Source organism: Parambassis ranga, chromosome 3 (assembly GCF_900634625.1).
Source record: "Parambassis ranga chromosome 3, fParRan2.1, whole genome shotgun sequence".
NCBI classification, from domain to species: domain Eukaryota; kingdom Metazoa; phylum Chordata; class Actinopteri; family Ambassidae; genus Parambassis; species Parambassis ranga.
The window spans coordinates 3,843,571-3,859,371 of record NC_041024.1 but is presented as its reverse complement, the minus strand read 5'-3'; the positions used below and the strand labels follow the sequence as shown (position 1 = coordinate 3,859,371).

Genomic DNA, 15,801 nt, shown 5'->3' with positions numbered 1-15,801 from the left:
TCCATCAAGCAGTCGGTTGGAAAGTGAAGAGTGGTGCAGAGGAAAAATGATTAAGCCCTGAAATAATCATCAACGAGGATTTCCCTCCCTCCAGAGGAGGCTTTCATTTAATTGGACAGACTCACTCTGAGTTCCAGCAGGAGGCTTTACTGCCTATAAGGGTCCTACTGAATCTCCGCTCAATAAAAGATCACTTGTGCAAAACATGAATCAGTGCCATATCGTGTAGTTGTGAGAAGTCCGGTTTTGGAAGCAACACGTCAGCTTCAGGATAAACGAGGCTGCACAGCTGCACGGATCATCCAGGCTGAACTGTTCCACAGCTGTCATACTTAACACATGAACTCTATTAGTCACAGGTGCTGTTAAATTTCCCTTGACTCTAAGACTCGGGATTAGATCGACTGAAGGATTAAGACAGAACAACGTGCTGCATTTCACAGGGACGTGGCCTGTTGTAAAATGAACGTGCATATCTCACCGATCGCCTTGGATACGTCATCAAGCTTATCCTGAGAGCGGCTGATCAGCACGATGGCGAAGCCTCGGCGGGCGAGCTGCGAACACAAACAAAACAACACGTCAACAAAGGCGAGACGTTGTGACGTGAGCACCACACAGGCAGCACGATGATGCACGTCATTTCTTTGACCTGAAGTCATAGACACCCTGCAGCTGGTCAAAAAACCAAAGTTTGCACATAAGAGTGCAGAAGTGTCATTCATTTCTTGTAGTTCTCTAAACATTTATATTTGACCAGGAATCTGAGGAACTCTATCTCAGACGAGCACTGGTAACTTAAGGCTGATCACTTCCATAAGCTGTACAATAAAGAAGAAACAAAACAACAATCTGTGACTCCTGGGTTTAGTCCAGCATAGACAGCATGTAATCTAATTATTAATGTTAACACAGGTCTAAGACAAAGTGAAGTTTTACCTCTTCTGCATACGCTTTCCCAATCCCATCTGTGGCTCCGGTCACAACTAAAAGGGAAGAAAATGCAGGTTAAAATTGAATCAGCAGGGGAAAAGTATTCCAAAGACATGAGTAAGAAGTACCTCAACGAGCATTTGCTACTAGGAAAAAAAGCCTTTGGTTGTGTAGCCAAAAGTATGCAGACACTCCATGGATCTCATTCCAGGAGCAGATGCTAATTTAGTATGTAGGACTTTGTGTCCGTTCGGACACAAGAGCACCATTAAGGTCAGCTACTGATGCTGGATGAGGCCTGGCTAACATTTAGCATTACAGCTCATCTCAAAGGTGATCCAATTAAGTTACAAGGCTACAACAGGTATGAGCCAGTCAAGTTTGTTCACACCAAGACTGACCTAAAAGGTGTGTCCACATATTTTAGCCCTGGATAGAAAGTCGTTCAACCCTGCTGAGCTGCTTTGTTGGAGCTCACTGTCAGACTGCACCTTCAAAATAAGGGCTTGATGCATAGCTGTGAATCTGCTTCATTAGTTTCAGCAGCAATTTATTTATTTTTCTAATCTGAGGACAGAGATGTTTATATTTTTTTGTTTTAAACTCAGCTTCACTAGTGTGAGGTCAAGATGGGGTTAGAAGACAGGTAAGTTTGAACACAAAAAACCCATCATGCTTTACTTCCCACTGCAGATGAACAGAGAAAGAGTGCCACCTACAGGAACTTTGTCCTCACAGGAATTTTTATAGCAGGTCTGGGCTGCAGATTGTTTGACTGACAAGGGTGAATGATGACAAAATAAGAGAAATACGATGAAATTTTCAAGGGTAAAAAGCTGAATGCAGTGCAGGACAAGGTAGGAGGAGAGCAGCTGAGGTGAGTAAGGAGGACAAAGAGGGAGAGCAAGCGAGGTCCTCTCTGTCATCGGTGGCAGTCGAGCGAGCAGATGCCCTGGAACTGCCTGGCACAAACAGCAGCAGCAGCAGCAGCAGCAGGGGCCTATTTTTAGCAACCCCCATCTTTCAGAAGAAACTATTCATCATACCTCTGGCTAAATATAACAAAAACTGGATGAGGAGTGGGAGTCAAGAGTGTTACAATATGTCCCTGTGTAACCTGCAGAGCCCCACTTAGAGAGGAGTACTCATCTGGCTCCTGTGTAAACTTGCACATTGCTCTTATTCATAGGTTTTCGGCGTGTCCTTATTTTGTGAGAGTGAAGTGCACTTAAGATGGGGCTACTCGGGTGTCTGCTAGGTCAAAGCACATCAGTGTGGTTGGATGCACTGTGCAGCTCAGCCTCTAGGGTCTGCTAGCAGGGCTTTTAGATGCTCATTAAATACCACATACAAGGTGTGCCAACATGAGCGCAAACTTTAGTCGTTGTCAACAATATGATCAGAGCATTGGCAGTAAATATAATTCATTCATTCAATCGTTTATTTAAGAATTTTGTGTGGTTTTTGGCTAGCATGGCAAGCTAGCAGCAGACCAAAAATTAATATTTGGTACATTCCAAAAGAAAAGCATGTTTGATTTCAGGTGAAAATATTCTGCAAAGGAATCACTGACGCCTGGTGCTTGCTATTTTTATTGGATAAAAATATAAATATATGTGCAGAGATGATAAAGTTAATATCTATTCAATGTAAAAATACTACACATTCATCTACCGACCCTTTGCTGTGCCCATGATCTCCCTTTATTTCGGCGATTTTTTTTTTTTTTTTTGCAGACGATGCCGAGATGCCAAGCATCCTCTCGGGCTGCAGCGGAACCAAACAGAAGGGAGTGAAGAAGGAAAAAAAAAAAAAAAGGAGAGAAAATGACAAACAGGAACACGGGGGATCCTGGGGGCAACTAAAAATAGCACAGAGAAGAGGAGGGGAGAGTGCAGGAGAGTCTGCAGGCACAATGATGAGGGAAAGAGGCTGGGTTATTTTTAGTTGTTTTAAGAATGAACTGTTTTGCAGTCAGAGGAGGAAAAAAAATGAAAAGATTTTACAGCTGAGTGCATGTTCCCTTCACTCAAATAAAACAAGGTCTATTTTAGGAACTGCTGTCTCCCAACAAATCTAGGTCAGCCTGGCTAGGTGTTCTGATGATAGTGCCACTGTGTGCTGCCGTTTGGGAGGCAACATCATTTAATTGCTGAATAAAGGATTGCAAATAAATTGTTTCTTTTTTTGTGACGTCGGCATCTAAAGGCAGACATGGTGACAATTTTCCCCCTACACCCACAGGTGAATGACGTTCCAGCTAACCTGCTCCTTTTCCTGAAAAAAACAAATATGGTTGGGTTTTGGTTTTGGTTAAGACAAAACAGGACATTTGTCTGTGAATTTTTCACTTGGATAAATATTCACATCTGAGACCTCACAGGTGTCCAAGACTCATTGAAATTGGACACTATATGTCTGGTCTCTTCATCACTGCCACTGACTGGCATTTGGAAGCAGCAGACACCAACTCTTGGTGCCCCGGTGCAGGTGTGTTTCCATTTTGCAGGGTATTTGCAGGGTACTGTCACTGCTTTCATGCAAAAAGGGAAAAAAAACAGTGAAAGAAATCCACCTGGAGGCTTTGTCTAAAGAGGGACAGGTTGCTGGCAGAGGATGCTGGGACGCAAACTGGAGTCTGATCAAGTTTGAATCAAGGTTTGTAGTAGAACCAGTGAGCCAGAGCAGACAAAGGTACCCCACATATCATGGAATCCTGACACCAAGCCGTGAGGCCATGCCCTGTATCAGTGCAGTGAGCTACCACTCAGACTGCATGCAGGCATCAATAGACATCACTGAAGAAGGCACACCAGGAGGATGAAAACTATTTTGTAAAATACTTTTATTAGCCTAGTTTATATATATATTAAAAAATACAGCTACACTATTATCACTACATCATTGAGCGTCTACTATTTTTATCACTGGGCCTTTGTCTCAGATAACAAGACATCATTTGATTAGGACACCACTACACTGACTCTCTGTGAGACTAACACAGCCTCTCTCTCTCTCTCTCTCTCTCACACACACACGCATACACATCAGCGCAATGTGGGCACCAGTGAACCAGAATCCTGAGGATCCTGCCCATCATGTGAAACTCATTTATGAATGGCTCTGCTCCCATTATATAATCAGGCCATCCTCTCAATCAGTTCAGAGAGACAAAGTTTTTGTGAATGAAAGTAGCAGCTGAGGCTAACGGGCTCCTTTGCCTCATTACATTCATTCTGAATCACTTTGCATGCATGATCCCAAAATTAAAAAAAAAAAAAAAAAACCCTCTGATGCGCTTCCATTTTTAGCCGTGCACAGAAAGATCAAAAAGGCCCGTGTCCTCAGAATATCTGGCTTTCTCTGGCAGGTGAAGGAAGGCCATGCAGAATAAATTTAGACATTCTTGCATTTAACAAAGAGTAATGTAAGAAAAACTAAACAAACACATTGTTCAAACAACGTCTAAAACCTCTGCTCTTACAGCTTTTATCTAACAATGTGTACTTTGAACACTAATGTGAAAACGTTCTCTGGAGTCTGTTCAAATTTCAAGGTCCACTCAGTAAACAGCATGGACAGATGGATAGTATTCAATCTGATTCGATAATCCCCTCGCACCATAATCCAATCACAAGACTTACTACAGTTTGCACCAGATGACAAAAGGCTGATCATTCCCTGCCCATTCTTTATTTCTGGTTTACTGCTGTTAGAGCACAGACAGTAGGACACAGACACATAACTGGAGGCATTACACACTCACAGCAAACTACTTATGCAGCTGTGACACAGAGCATGAGAACACAAAAGAAAAACAGCTCTCAATTGTTCCAATGATCAGTTGTGAGTGTCATAAATTAAGGTTAAATATGCTCTGAGTGTGTCTAATACAGAACTATTTCAGAAGCTGGCTCCATTAAATATACATTTATAGAGTGACATTTAACAAAAGAACAACCTTCATTAACACAGCAAACAGTAAAAACTGGAACACCTATCAGTGTGCTTCAGGCAGGTCGCCTTCATTACACAGTAAACCGTTATCTGAAGCTGATAAAGAATCAGCAGCAGGTGCAGGCTGCTGGTAGAAGCTGAGCTGTTGCATACATCATCCGGCAGTGACGCTGAATGTGGTCAGATCTCCAACAAACTACAACTTTCAGCCAGAAGAGGTCAGTGAACGCAGCTTCAATCAACCTGATGCTCCTCCACAGTATGACAATAAATAATGCTTTTTAACAAATCACCTACAAACCCACAAAATATTTAACATCTCAAATTAAATTAGAGTAGGTGGTGGTTTCTCAGTAGAGTGCGTTGCTGACCCAGTGTTTGAGTTCTTATTCAATGAGACAGATGCCTCAAAGCACCTCAATGTGCTAGTTTTGTTGATTAGCAATGCTAGAGATGATGTTTATGCTATATTGTAATTCACGTTGATTCTATAGTGACATTTATTTGAGGACGGATGGATAATTTAGTGATAAGAAAGCACTGTATCATGTGCCATGGTGAATGTGAGGATATATTTTACATTTTCAGTACAGACTGTAACCAGGTTGTTACTGACATGCTTGTTGTTCTTTGTGCAAAAGGGAAACTTGCTTATTTTGAATTACACAGAGCCTGGTGGCCATCTGACTGTAGTCATGATTATTATTACATCAAGGAACGTGTTTAAGTTAATCTAATTGTGTTGTTCTACACCACTCTCTCCACCTACATAAGTAAACAGACTGAGAATCCTTCCGTGTCCTCTTTTCCATATCGTGGCATTAATAAGTTGTGTTTTGGTCGACAGAAGCAGTTCCTCCATTACACTTACAGCATCACTGTCAGAGCAGTGTGGCTCTGCAGCTGACCGGTGGAGCTGCTTTATCACTGGGTCATCAAGCTGCCTCAGTTTGCTGCAACAGCAGAACCACTGAGCTATATGGACAGAAGTCTGGATGCATTCTGTATTAACTACCGTTACTCGTTACACTCCATACTTGTGCTTTTACTTTAAAAACTTAAATACTTGAGTAAATTTTAAAGATGACAGACAGACTACTTAAAAATATTGACTACTCTAATACTTCTACATGAGTATGATGCTTCTACTCAAGTATTTTTTGTCAGAGACACTTTTGGAATTCAGTGGATTAAAAATAATATTAAGAAAAATATTAATATATAAAAAGAACTGACTTGTCACGTGATACTAACGTATTATTACAAGTATTATGTGTCATTACACACATCAGGTGAGTTCATGGATTCTTTTAAACATACTTAAAATAAATATAAATATAAAATGAAAGATACACCACACAGTTTCCTACCTGCCCACTTCCCCAGGTTGTTGGGAGACACGAGTCGACCGTTGCCCAGCACCCACACCCTGATCCCGGACAGCAGCCTGGAGACGGTGCACACGGACAGCCAGGCCGCGGTCAGAGCACCGAGCCAGAACAGCGGCGTCTCCACGGCACGAATCAAAGCTTCTCCGCTGGAAGACATACCTGCACCGCCTCTGTCTACACAGCGTTGTAAAATGTTAACAGAAACTCAAAGTATGCGTCAAACCGCTCCCAGGACTCAGATTCTGTAAAGGCAACTTCCGTATCCGCATTTGGAAGTCTGTGATTGGCTCGTTTTCTTCTTCTTCGGTATTGGCCTATATTAGAACAATGCAACAAATGAGAGCGTTACTGCCACCTACTGCTGCACCAGAACCTGTAGTCAGCCCAGTTAATGATTGTAGCGTTAAAAACGTCGTGTGATATATGATTTTTTATTCTGGTGTGTTTTCTTGCTTTTATAAAATAACAGTAATATAAACACATAGACAAAGCATCTGATTGTATTATATGAATTTAGTTTCCCTTCATGCTGGTTTGCAGCAATTTAAAGAATTGTTTACTTCTGTATCAGCAAGTGTAACTACAAATCACACATGTTTCTCCTTCTCTTCACCTTCCTGATTTGAACCTTATATTTGTCCCTTCATCCCATATATTTGTTCCTATAAAATTTTAACCCTGTCTCACATTATTGTGCAATTTGTCTTCATCAGTTCAAATATCCTTAATATGTATTTTCACATATGCTTACACTATTTTTTATTTACATCTATAACAGGTCTCACTTTGTCCCCCCCTGAGGACTGGAACCTTTCTCACTTTTATTTGTGAAATTGTTATAATTTTATTAATAATAAATCCCTACATATTTTCCACAAGTGTCCAACAGTGTGACTTATTTTTTGAACACACATGCTTTCACCAGACCTTTGTATTAAGTCTTTTATCTTTGTCACTACAGAGCTCCCATTATTCAACCATGCAAGTGTAGCATCACAATGTGCAGGTTGTGTAAGATGTTTATGTTTTATTTCTTCTCCATTTATAAAAATATTATTTGACTATAAATGCAAACACTGTTCACAGAGGGAGTACTGACGGCTCCAGTCTGTTATTTAAACACAGTGACACATGGTGATCACACCTTTTATTGACTGTGGATGTTTTTAAATCAGTTAAAATACATTTCTTAGGAAATGCAACCACAAAAATTCAAAATGAAATTTGATCATTCATTATTCATTATTCATCATTCACAAGACATTAATGTGGCAGTTTTCTCTCACTGTATTGACTTGTGTCTGTCTTTCTAAAGGTAAATAAGGTGTGCAAAATGTCAGTGCTTATTTTAAAATCCAAGTTCTGCAGCCCTGTGGGTTCTGCATTTGTTACACGTACATTAAAATGTCAGTAAGTTCTTTCTTTCATGTTTTATTGGTTTATATGGTTTGATTATAGTTTAATACTTGATTAGGTATTACGTTTGTACATGTGGTGAGGTTGTATTTATAAAGTGCATTTATATGCAAACCACAGATGATTTTCAGGTATAAGGTGTTTATCCTGAGAATTTATGGGAGCGTCTTCTGTCTTCAGATTTTGAGATCGGTGTCAAATGTATGTTTACTCAGACGGTTCAGTTTTACATATATGTTCAGCCTTGTTTTTTTTTCTCTTTCATTCTGGTTTCATTTGGCTCTATATAGGTTACACAGCATAATTGAGTCCAGTTCCATATAAAAACATATATACACATATATGAAGTACACAATTCAGCCAAGTGGAGCAGACAGCAGTGGTCCATAACGTGAGTGTGAGCGTTACATAAGAGCATTGCATCTAAAAATAGAAATGCAGCAATTGTAAACAGGAGTCTAAACTGTTGGCTGTGAGCTTTCAAAGGAACCTGAATGAAATTTAGATTTAGAAGCGTCATCTCGGACATAAATGGACCAGCAGCTGATCAGGACCATGAGAGCCTGCAGGCGACCATGTTGGCCTGACGTCCATGTGTGACTGAGCATGGACGAGGAGTTAAAAACTGATGAACTGAGGACAGCTGACGTATGACAAGATGCAAAAAAAAAAAATGTTTATATAGCTGTGTTAAATATGTATTTGTATATCGCACAATTCCTCCCTCACACATGATTTGTCTCTGTACTGCACGAACAAATGCACAAAGAACATCCTGTCCGTAAGAAATCTGATAAATAATATACTTATTATAGTCTGCTCTTTGTGTGTTTTGTAGGTCAACAATACACACTTTATGCTCTTTCTTCTTTTACGTCAGTTTCAACACACACACACACATAATGAACACAGTACAGCATCATCACAGGAGTTAAATATGGATTTTAATGTGCTTCTTTACAGTAACACATCACAAAGGTACACACACTGATCACTAGCTCATTAAAACATTTGACTTATTTAATAAAAATTACACAAGGAAACACAACAAGGTGACACAATTCAAGATTTCACATTGCTTTTATTGTGATGTTCAGCTGCAGTGCACAGAAAGCATCATTAATAATAAAACACACACACATCTGGGGGGGGGGGGGGGGGATCGGTGGCATGAAAAAGCATGAAAAGCACAACATACACACACACACACACACACTGACTCAACGCACACAACATGCCCCTGTGCTCATGCATCTGTCCCGTACATGCAAACCTACAGACGTCATGTGTTATTCAGGAGTAAATTAGAAGTTGTAGGTTTGAATAAACTGGATCTCAGACTTTAGCAGCCATCTTATTTTTCTTGTGTTAATGCTTCAGGTGTAACTCGACTGATTTGTTTGTACATGATGATTTCATCATAAATGTTCCCACTTGTTCTGAGTGTGTGTGACTCTGCACAGTACGTAAGTCAAAAGTTTTTTGATTTAAATTTTAGACTGCAGGTTGCAAATAGTCATCAATCTCATACTCACGTACAAAGATCAAAGATGCACAACAGAGAACGTTCTGCATGATGTTTAAAAATGATCATTGTTAGGTTATGTCTCTTTTGTAAAAGCATACATTCAAATATGTAACTCTGGAAAAAGGAGGACACACACACACACACACATCTCATCTGTTGACCATAAAGTTCAAATATATTGTGACACTGTGATTTATTCTCAATAGATTCAATCTATATCTTCTCAAACTGTATTGTTCTGATCTCTTCTAACATGTCACATATAACCACATGTGAAATTTAAAACAGGAATAAAAAGAGGAATGTGTCTAAAAACAACATCATGTCCACTGTATGGACCACAGTGTATATGAGGGTATACTTGCATTGACTTTAAAAACATGATGCCTCTCTACAGGTTGCTTTAAATACAATATTTATGTATTTTATCACCTCATTCACAACACAAACTGTCTTACTCTCTTATGGCCAGTGTGTGTGTCTGTATTCAGACTTTTGTGTAATTGTTATTACTTCACCTTTAAGCAGGTAAGCTGATTAAAAAGATGCCCTGGAGGGGAAAATGTACGGAGGAGGAGGAGGAGGAGGAGGCTTAAGACACATTCCCTCTGCACTGTGAGCTGCTGGACTGGGAGCTAAGGTGGGTTCACAACATGCTCATCAACACAGGCGACAACCCAAGACCACATACAATGCAAGCATAATGATGAATGAATCATGTATGTGTATGAAAGAAGATGAAGGCACCAAACTAACAATAAGTGCTGCGATCTCTACAGACGTGTGGTGATGTTGGCATGGCTGGATCAAATGGCAGTTTGAGTGTTTAATCATCCACATGATGGTGTGTGTGTGTGTGATACTTCCTCGTTGTTTTAGCGCAGAGTTTCGATTGGCTAACTGATGCAGTCTCAAACACGGCTTCCAACGGGAACAAACACACTTTTATCACAGATAAAAGTGATAATAATCATTCCATAGAACAAACACTAGATTTATAGAATGATCATGCTATGTGTGGAGATGTTTAACCACAACAAAGAAGGGTATGTGGAAGGGGCTGCAGTGTGAACAGAACATGATCATAAAAACTCATGTTTACTTCCCTTTCACAGTTTTTTTTCCTTCGCACTCACTGCACTTCCTCCCGCTGACCTCACTGTGGTTTGGTGTGGTTCCCAGTGCGCAGTGTGTGGGAGTGTATGGGTGTGTGTGACAACCTGCAAGTTCAGAAGACAAAAGAGGGAAAGAAACAAACAGAAGCAAACATATTATTATTGTTATTATTAGTATTATTATTTGTTTAAAAACATTTTTGTGCTAAGTTCCTGCCTTCAGAGGGAAAAATGATTCAAACTGTGAACACGTAATTTACAAAAAGAAGAAGCACACGAGTAACATAAAGAAACATGATGGTATCTACATCTTGCAGTTTGTAGCGTGGATATTAAGAATAAATTAAAAAAAAACTAATAAAAGTTACACCAAGTCACAAGAATACAAATAAACGTATAAAATATAAAATATAATATCAAATCTGTCACGATGTGAACAGAAGAATCAAAACAGTGACAGAAGAGAGCAAAAACGCAGCCTAACGCAAAACAGTGTGTGTGTTTTTATGCTTAAACAACCAAATGAATGGGTTTGGAATATAACAAAGGTGCATCCTGTGAATGAACTGCATGTCTGCAGGTTTAATGATGATGCTTAATAAATGAATAATCAATAAAAAACTCTTAAGATTCACTGAAACAGTCTGATTATTTCTCTTATTTCTGCCACATTACTCTTTCAAATGTTAAACATTCAGCCTCATGATTACAAACACAAACATCCTGGACAATAACACTGCTGTGTGTGAGGCTGGACGTGGTGTGTTGTGTTCAAAAATGTAACACTCTTATTTTTTGTGTGTCCTTATTTCCTCCGTGATGCACTACAGCTGGATGATACAGATCCATAAGAACTCCTTCTGTGTGTGTGTGTCTGTGTTGACAGCATGGGTTACACTTGTACACTTTGGGAGTCCAGACCCCCTCGGTGTGTGTGTAACTACACAACACTGTCTTGACAGCAATATGAGCTCATTCTCAGTCCTCGTGCACAACACGAACGACGTTTGTATCCTCCACAAATGCTTTTTGGGGTAAGGGCTTCCCAGATTCATGAATGCACAGCAAGCCCAGACCGCAAAAAGATTCGTGACGGACAGCTGCTACAGCTCCTAAATCCACATCCACATCAGTCCACGGCTCATCTGGGCTCTCCATCCTCTCATTTCAGTTTAAAAAAAAACAACAAACCAGAACAAATCTTGCTCGTATGTGTGTGTGTTTCTCACATCCTATAAAACTGAAATCCACTGGCATAGCTTTGCAGCAACACGCAGCCTTGTTATTAAAAAGAGCGGCGATGAAGAGAGGCGGCATCTCATTGCTGTTATAGACTTTAACACGCAGCAGAGGGACGGTCGCGATCTCATTGGACAGGGACGAACCGTCATCTACCAATAGCAACGCAAAGGAAAAGAGCACCTAAGCAGGAGGCCAAAGCACCTGACAGTTTCATGACTCCCTCCCAACATCCACTACGGAGACTTAGTACCAAACAATTAATCAACAGCAGCAGATAAGCAGCGAGAGCAGAGTGGCGGTGCGTAATGGATCATTTCTGGATCCTTTTACGCACCAAAAAATGCGTAAAAATGGAATTTATTAACTCCTCCAATTTCATTAATAATAAAGTTTTCTTTATTTGCAAAGGGTTAATTTGGCACCAAAACCTCCAGCTGCTGAAGCAGGGGGCCCCACCCCTCGCTTCCTTTTCATTGGGCCGTCCAGGCTTTCATTCGTGGACGCGTCTCTCCCAGCCGGTCACGATTCCCCCCCATCTGTCTCGAGCGCACCGGAGCCAGACGCCACTGACGCAGCACGCGCCTTACTCACTTTTAGCAGTCACGACTCGAGACTCATCGTGCACAAAGGGAGGAAAAAAAAATCTGCAAACAAGGATCCGATTGTAAAGGTAGCGCTGTGTATATGTGTGTGTGTGTGTGTGTGTGTGTGTGAGAGGGCGAGGGCTGCTTGGAGCTTGCTCGCCCTTCTTCAGCCGTCTGAGGCGAGACACAAGGAAGAAAAACAGCAGCAGAGCCCGAAGCATTCTGTGTGAGACGTAATGCATTAAACTTATGAGAGATGCCCACTGTGGAATAGTAAGCGCGCTCCGTGGAAACCCTGTGTTCAAGCACTTCAGCACCACAACAAGAGGACAGCTCCCCTCTCGTCGACTGCAAAATAACCTCAGGCTGATCAGAGCAACAATGATGATGATGATGGTGTTAATAAGAAAACCCATCAGTGAGGGTGATCCCTGAGTAAACTGCAAACTGGTTTTATATCAAGCATGCTGCAAAATAGCAAAAAAAATCCACACAAAATCATGACATCGCGTTTTTTCTCCCCCCTCTACACATCCCACCTCCATCAAACCGTTTTTTTGCAGAGAATAAAAGCATCACAGCGGATCATTAAAGGAGAAGGAGAAGAAGAAGAAACAGGTGCAGCGAGAGAAAGAGAGAAGGGTTGATGTACAACTCACCATTGTAAGCAGCGGAGCCTCCTCTAAAAAAAAAACACACACACACCAAAAAGTGGCAGAAAACAGGGCGACAGAAAGCTTCTCTCTCCAAATCAAATAGGCGCTGTGGCTTTGCGCTGCTTCACTGTACTCTTGAATGGTGTGCCTTTTATAGGAGTGATGCCCCCTATCTATTTCTGGATCACGATCCAACCCCGTTTCTATTTTTAGCTCGCGCGTGATGAAAAAAGAAAAGCTCGCAGAGGTTCCTTGGAGGAATTTCGAGCGTGCAGCGTTTGAGAACTGGCGCGAGCTCCCGCTTCTCCATCCCTCTCTGTCTCTCTCTCTCTCTCTCTCTCCTTCTCTATCTCACATGCGCGTGCACGCCAGCATCTTCCTATATAGCTCTATATATAAAATGATGCTCTAAACAAAAACTAATTTTGGATGGAGTGATGAAAGTGTGCAGAATTGGCCTTTTTTTATTAATTCATGATTTGCTGCTGAATACACACACACACACACACACACACACACACACATATATATATATATACATATACACACACAGACGCCCCCACCCTGTCAAATACGCCCGTGCAGATGTGGCTAAAAAAGCTCACACACGGAGATTATGATTCTGTGGCTCATTGGCACACGATGGGATCTTTACGCGGCCTGTCTTATATTTAACGCCCCAAACAAATGGGAAAAGAAACAGACTTCCTTCCTTCCTTCCTTCCTTCTCCTGCGGCTGCGTCAGTCTCTAAGCATTGACGTCAGGTGGAGAATCTCCCACTTTGAAGGTGGAAGCAGGAGCCTCCATCGCCTATAATGTGTCTAAAAGGCATCATCTGAAAATGTAGCCTAATATAGCAGAGGTGAGGCTGAAGAAGGCGCAGCCTCCTCCTCCTCCTCCTCCTCCTCCAAAATGGAAAGGCCATTGTTTGCTGCATGCCATAATTCTCTTTCATATCATTGGGAGCAAACACAGGATGGAACAACGGTGAGTGCGCTCAGACCAACACCAAGCAGTCAGCCCCCCTTTTTACGCACACACCGCCCTCATCACTGTGTTTGAATTGATATTTGTGGTTAAAATGACTTCCAGGTTGGGTTTACCCTTTCAGCATAACCACAAGTGGCCCTCAGTGTGATGATGCTGCGAAGCTGCACACACACACACACACACACACAAAGGTGGAAGGCTGCCGCGGTCTCAGTCCTGCAGACTCCCCCTGCACAGGGCAGAATGCTGAAACGCGTAGTAACGGAGCGGCGCTTGGCCGACCGATGATGCTATTTTTAACTCCCATACTCAACATGCCTGGCGCTGCGGGTTTCTCTGCTCAAGGTAGCTTACTACTGTATACGGGAGGCAGAAATATAAACACGGGGCAGCTTCCAGACTGGAAAGCAGGATAAGATCTGGAAAAAAAGCACAGAGACCTCCTGAAATGATCTGATGTTTTTCCTCTTTATCTCTTTAAGAATGAGACACTGCTCATTCATTAAAGCTGCAACCTGTAGGATTTTCCTGCCATTGCATTCACAGGGGATCTGTTCCATTTCTGGAAAAATGGGATTTGTCTTGACACTAAATGATCAGACTGACACACAGCGTGCTCTTCTGTGTGATGGTGTGTGGGGGGGGTCACACCAGGAACACAAGGTTACTTATTCAGAGACGGGTCACGCTGGTTTGTTTTCCCTCTCTGAAGTAAAACGAAGAAGAACTCCTTTATCACGATACTCCACCAAATCTGAAATGTCCCTGGCTTGACTAGATCTCATGTGGGCATTGAATATTTTTATGAACCAAACATGCAGCTTTGTCCACTTACTGCAAAGATGGGGTGATGCTGCTAAAACAATCAAAGGAGGAGGCAGCCTGGGCCCATGAATGCATGGAGTCTGTCTCCTTGATAACAGGTGGTAGTCCAATTTTGTCTTCTGTTTGTTACCTGGTGTAACATAGGCAAAATTAATGTTGTGTTCCTGTATATGGGCAGATCGCAAAGGAAACTCTCCACCTTTTACACAAAATGCTCAGACTTACAGTCTCTCATGGGGTCTGCTGGTTTGAGGTCTAATCTGAAATGGAGACAGTGTGACAAAACACAAAAAGAATTGAATATTTTTCAGTTTATACAGTGTCTTGTGGGTCTTTTACTGCCGTTTGTTCTCTGTCATGACCATCTGTGTGAACAGGTCTGTACTGCAGTGTGATGGCCTTTCTTAGGAGCTGTCCATGGTACCAACAACAGTACAGAACTCAGTGAGGCCTGAGCTGCTGCGGCACAGGCACAACAAAAACAATGTTCTCCGTGTCTCAGCTTCAGAATCTCCCAGGAACCAGTGATGTCACTGGATCTGGTAAGAACTACAAGGTGTTTTATTTGAAACCTACAGGCTGTGTTCTGGACCCACTGAAAAGTCTTCTGCTTGGATTGCATGAGTGTAAATATGACTTCAGGGGGGTTAAGTTCAGACTAAGGCTTGTGGGGACCATCTGAAAAGCGAGCTGCTAGAAACAAACAGCAACAGAAACTGCTTCAAAAACAGTAAGTTTTAACCCTTACAGCACCAAACAATGCAATGCACTTAGCTATCAGTGTAAGTTCAGTCATGAAGACTCTGTTTCACATCATCCACCTCTTATCTCTATCCGCTTTCCTCTCCCTCTTCACCATCCTCACACTCCCTCTAGTGACCTCCCACATAGTCAGGTGTTTAATAGATGGCACCTCCCTCACCAATCAGCTGTCGATCCGTCCCTCTGCTGCCCAATCATAGCGTAGCATGAAATTTAAAAGCCTCTGTCTCTTCTCCAGCTGCCTCCTGATCAAATCCGGCAACCCTCCTCCACCCCAAGCACCTCCCGATCCATGCAGTTCAAGGCCTCCTCTCTCCTGCTCTCCTGCTTCTACACCACCACAAGGTCTAGACCCAGAGGGGTCTTCTGATCAGCGGCCTCTCCGCTCGAGCTTTCCCCCC

At 41.9% G+C, this 15,801-nt stretch overlaps 1 protein-coding gene across 1 annotated transcript in view; it reads right to left on the bottom strand.

Annotated features, from left to right (window-relative positions):
- Nucleotides 1-6,545, bottom strand: part of hsd17b12b (hydroxysteroid (17-beta) dehydrogenase 12b) — a 14,174-nt gene extending 7,629 nt beyond the window's left edge. The window contains exons 1-3 of the mRNA XM_028402750.1: nucleotides 6,261-6,545; nucleotides 940-986; nucleotides 482-557 (exon numbers count right to left, since the gene is read on the bottom strand). Coding sequence (XP_028258551.1) covers nucleotides 482-557; nucleotides 940-986; nucleotides 6,261-6,438 — 301 coding nt within the window. The 5' untranslated portion in view covers nucleotides 6,439-6,545. The remainder of the gene's footprint in view (nucleotides 1-481; nucleotides 558-939; nucleotides 987-6,260) is intronic.
- Between the last annotated feature and the right edge of the window lie 9,256 nt (nucleotides 6,546-15,801).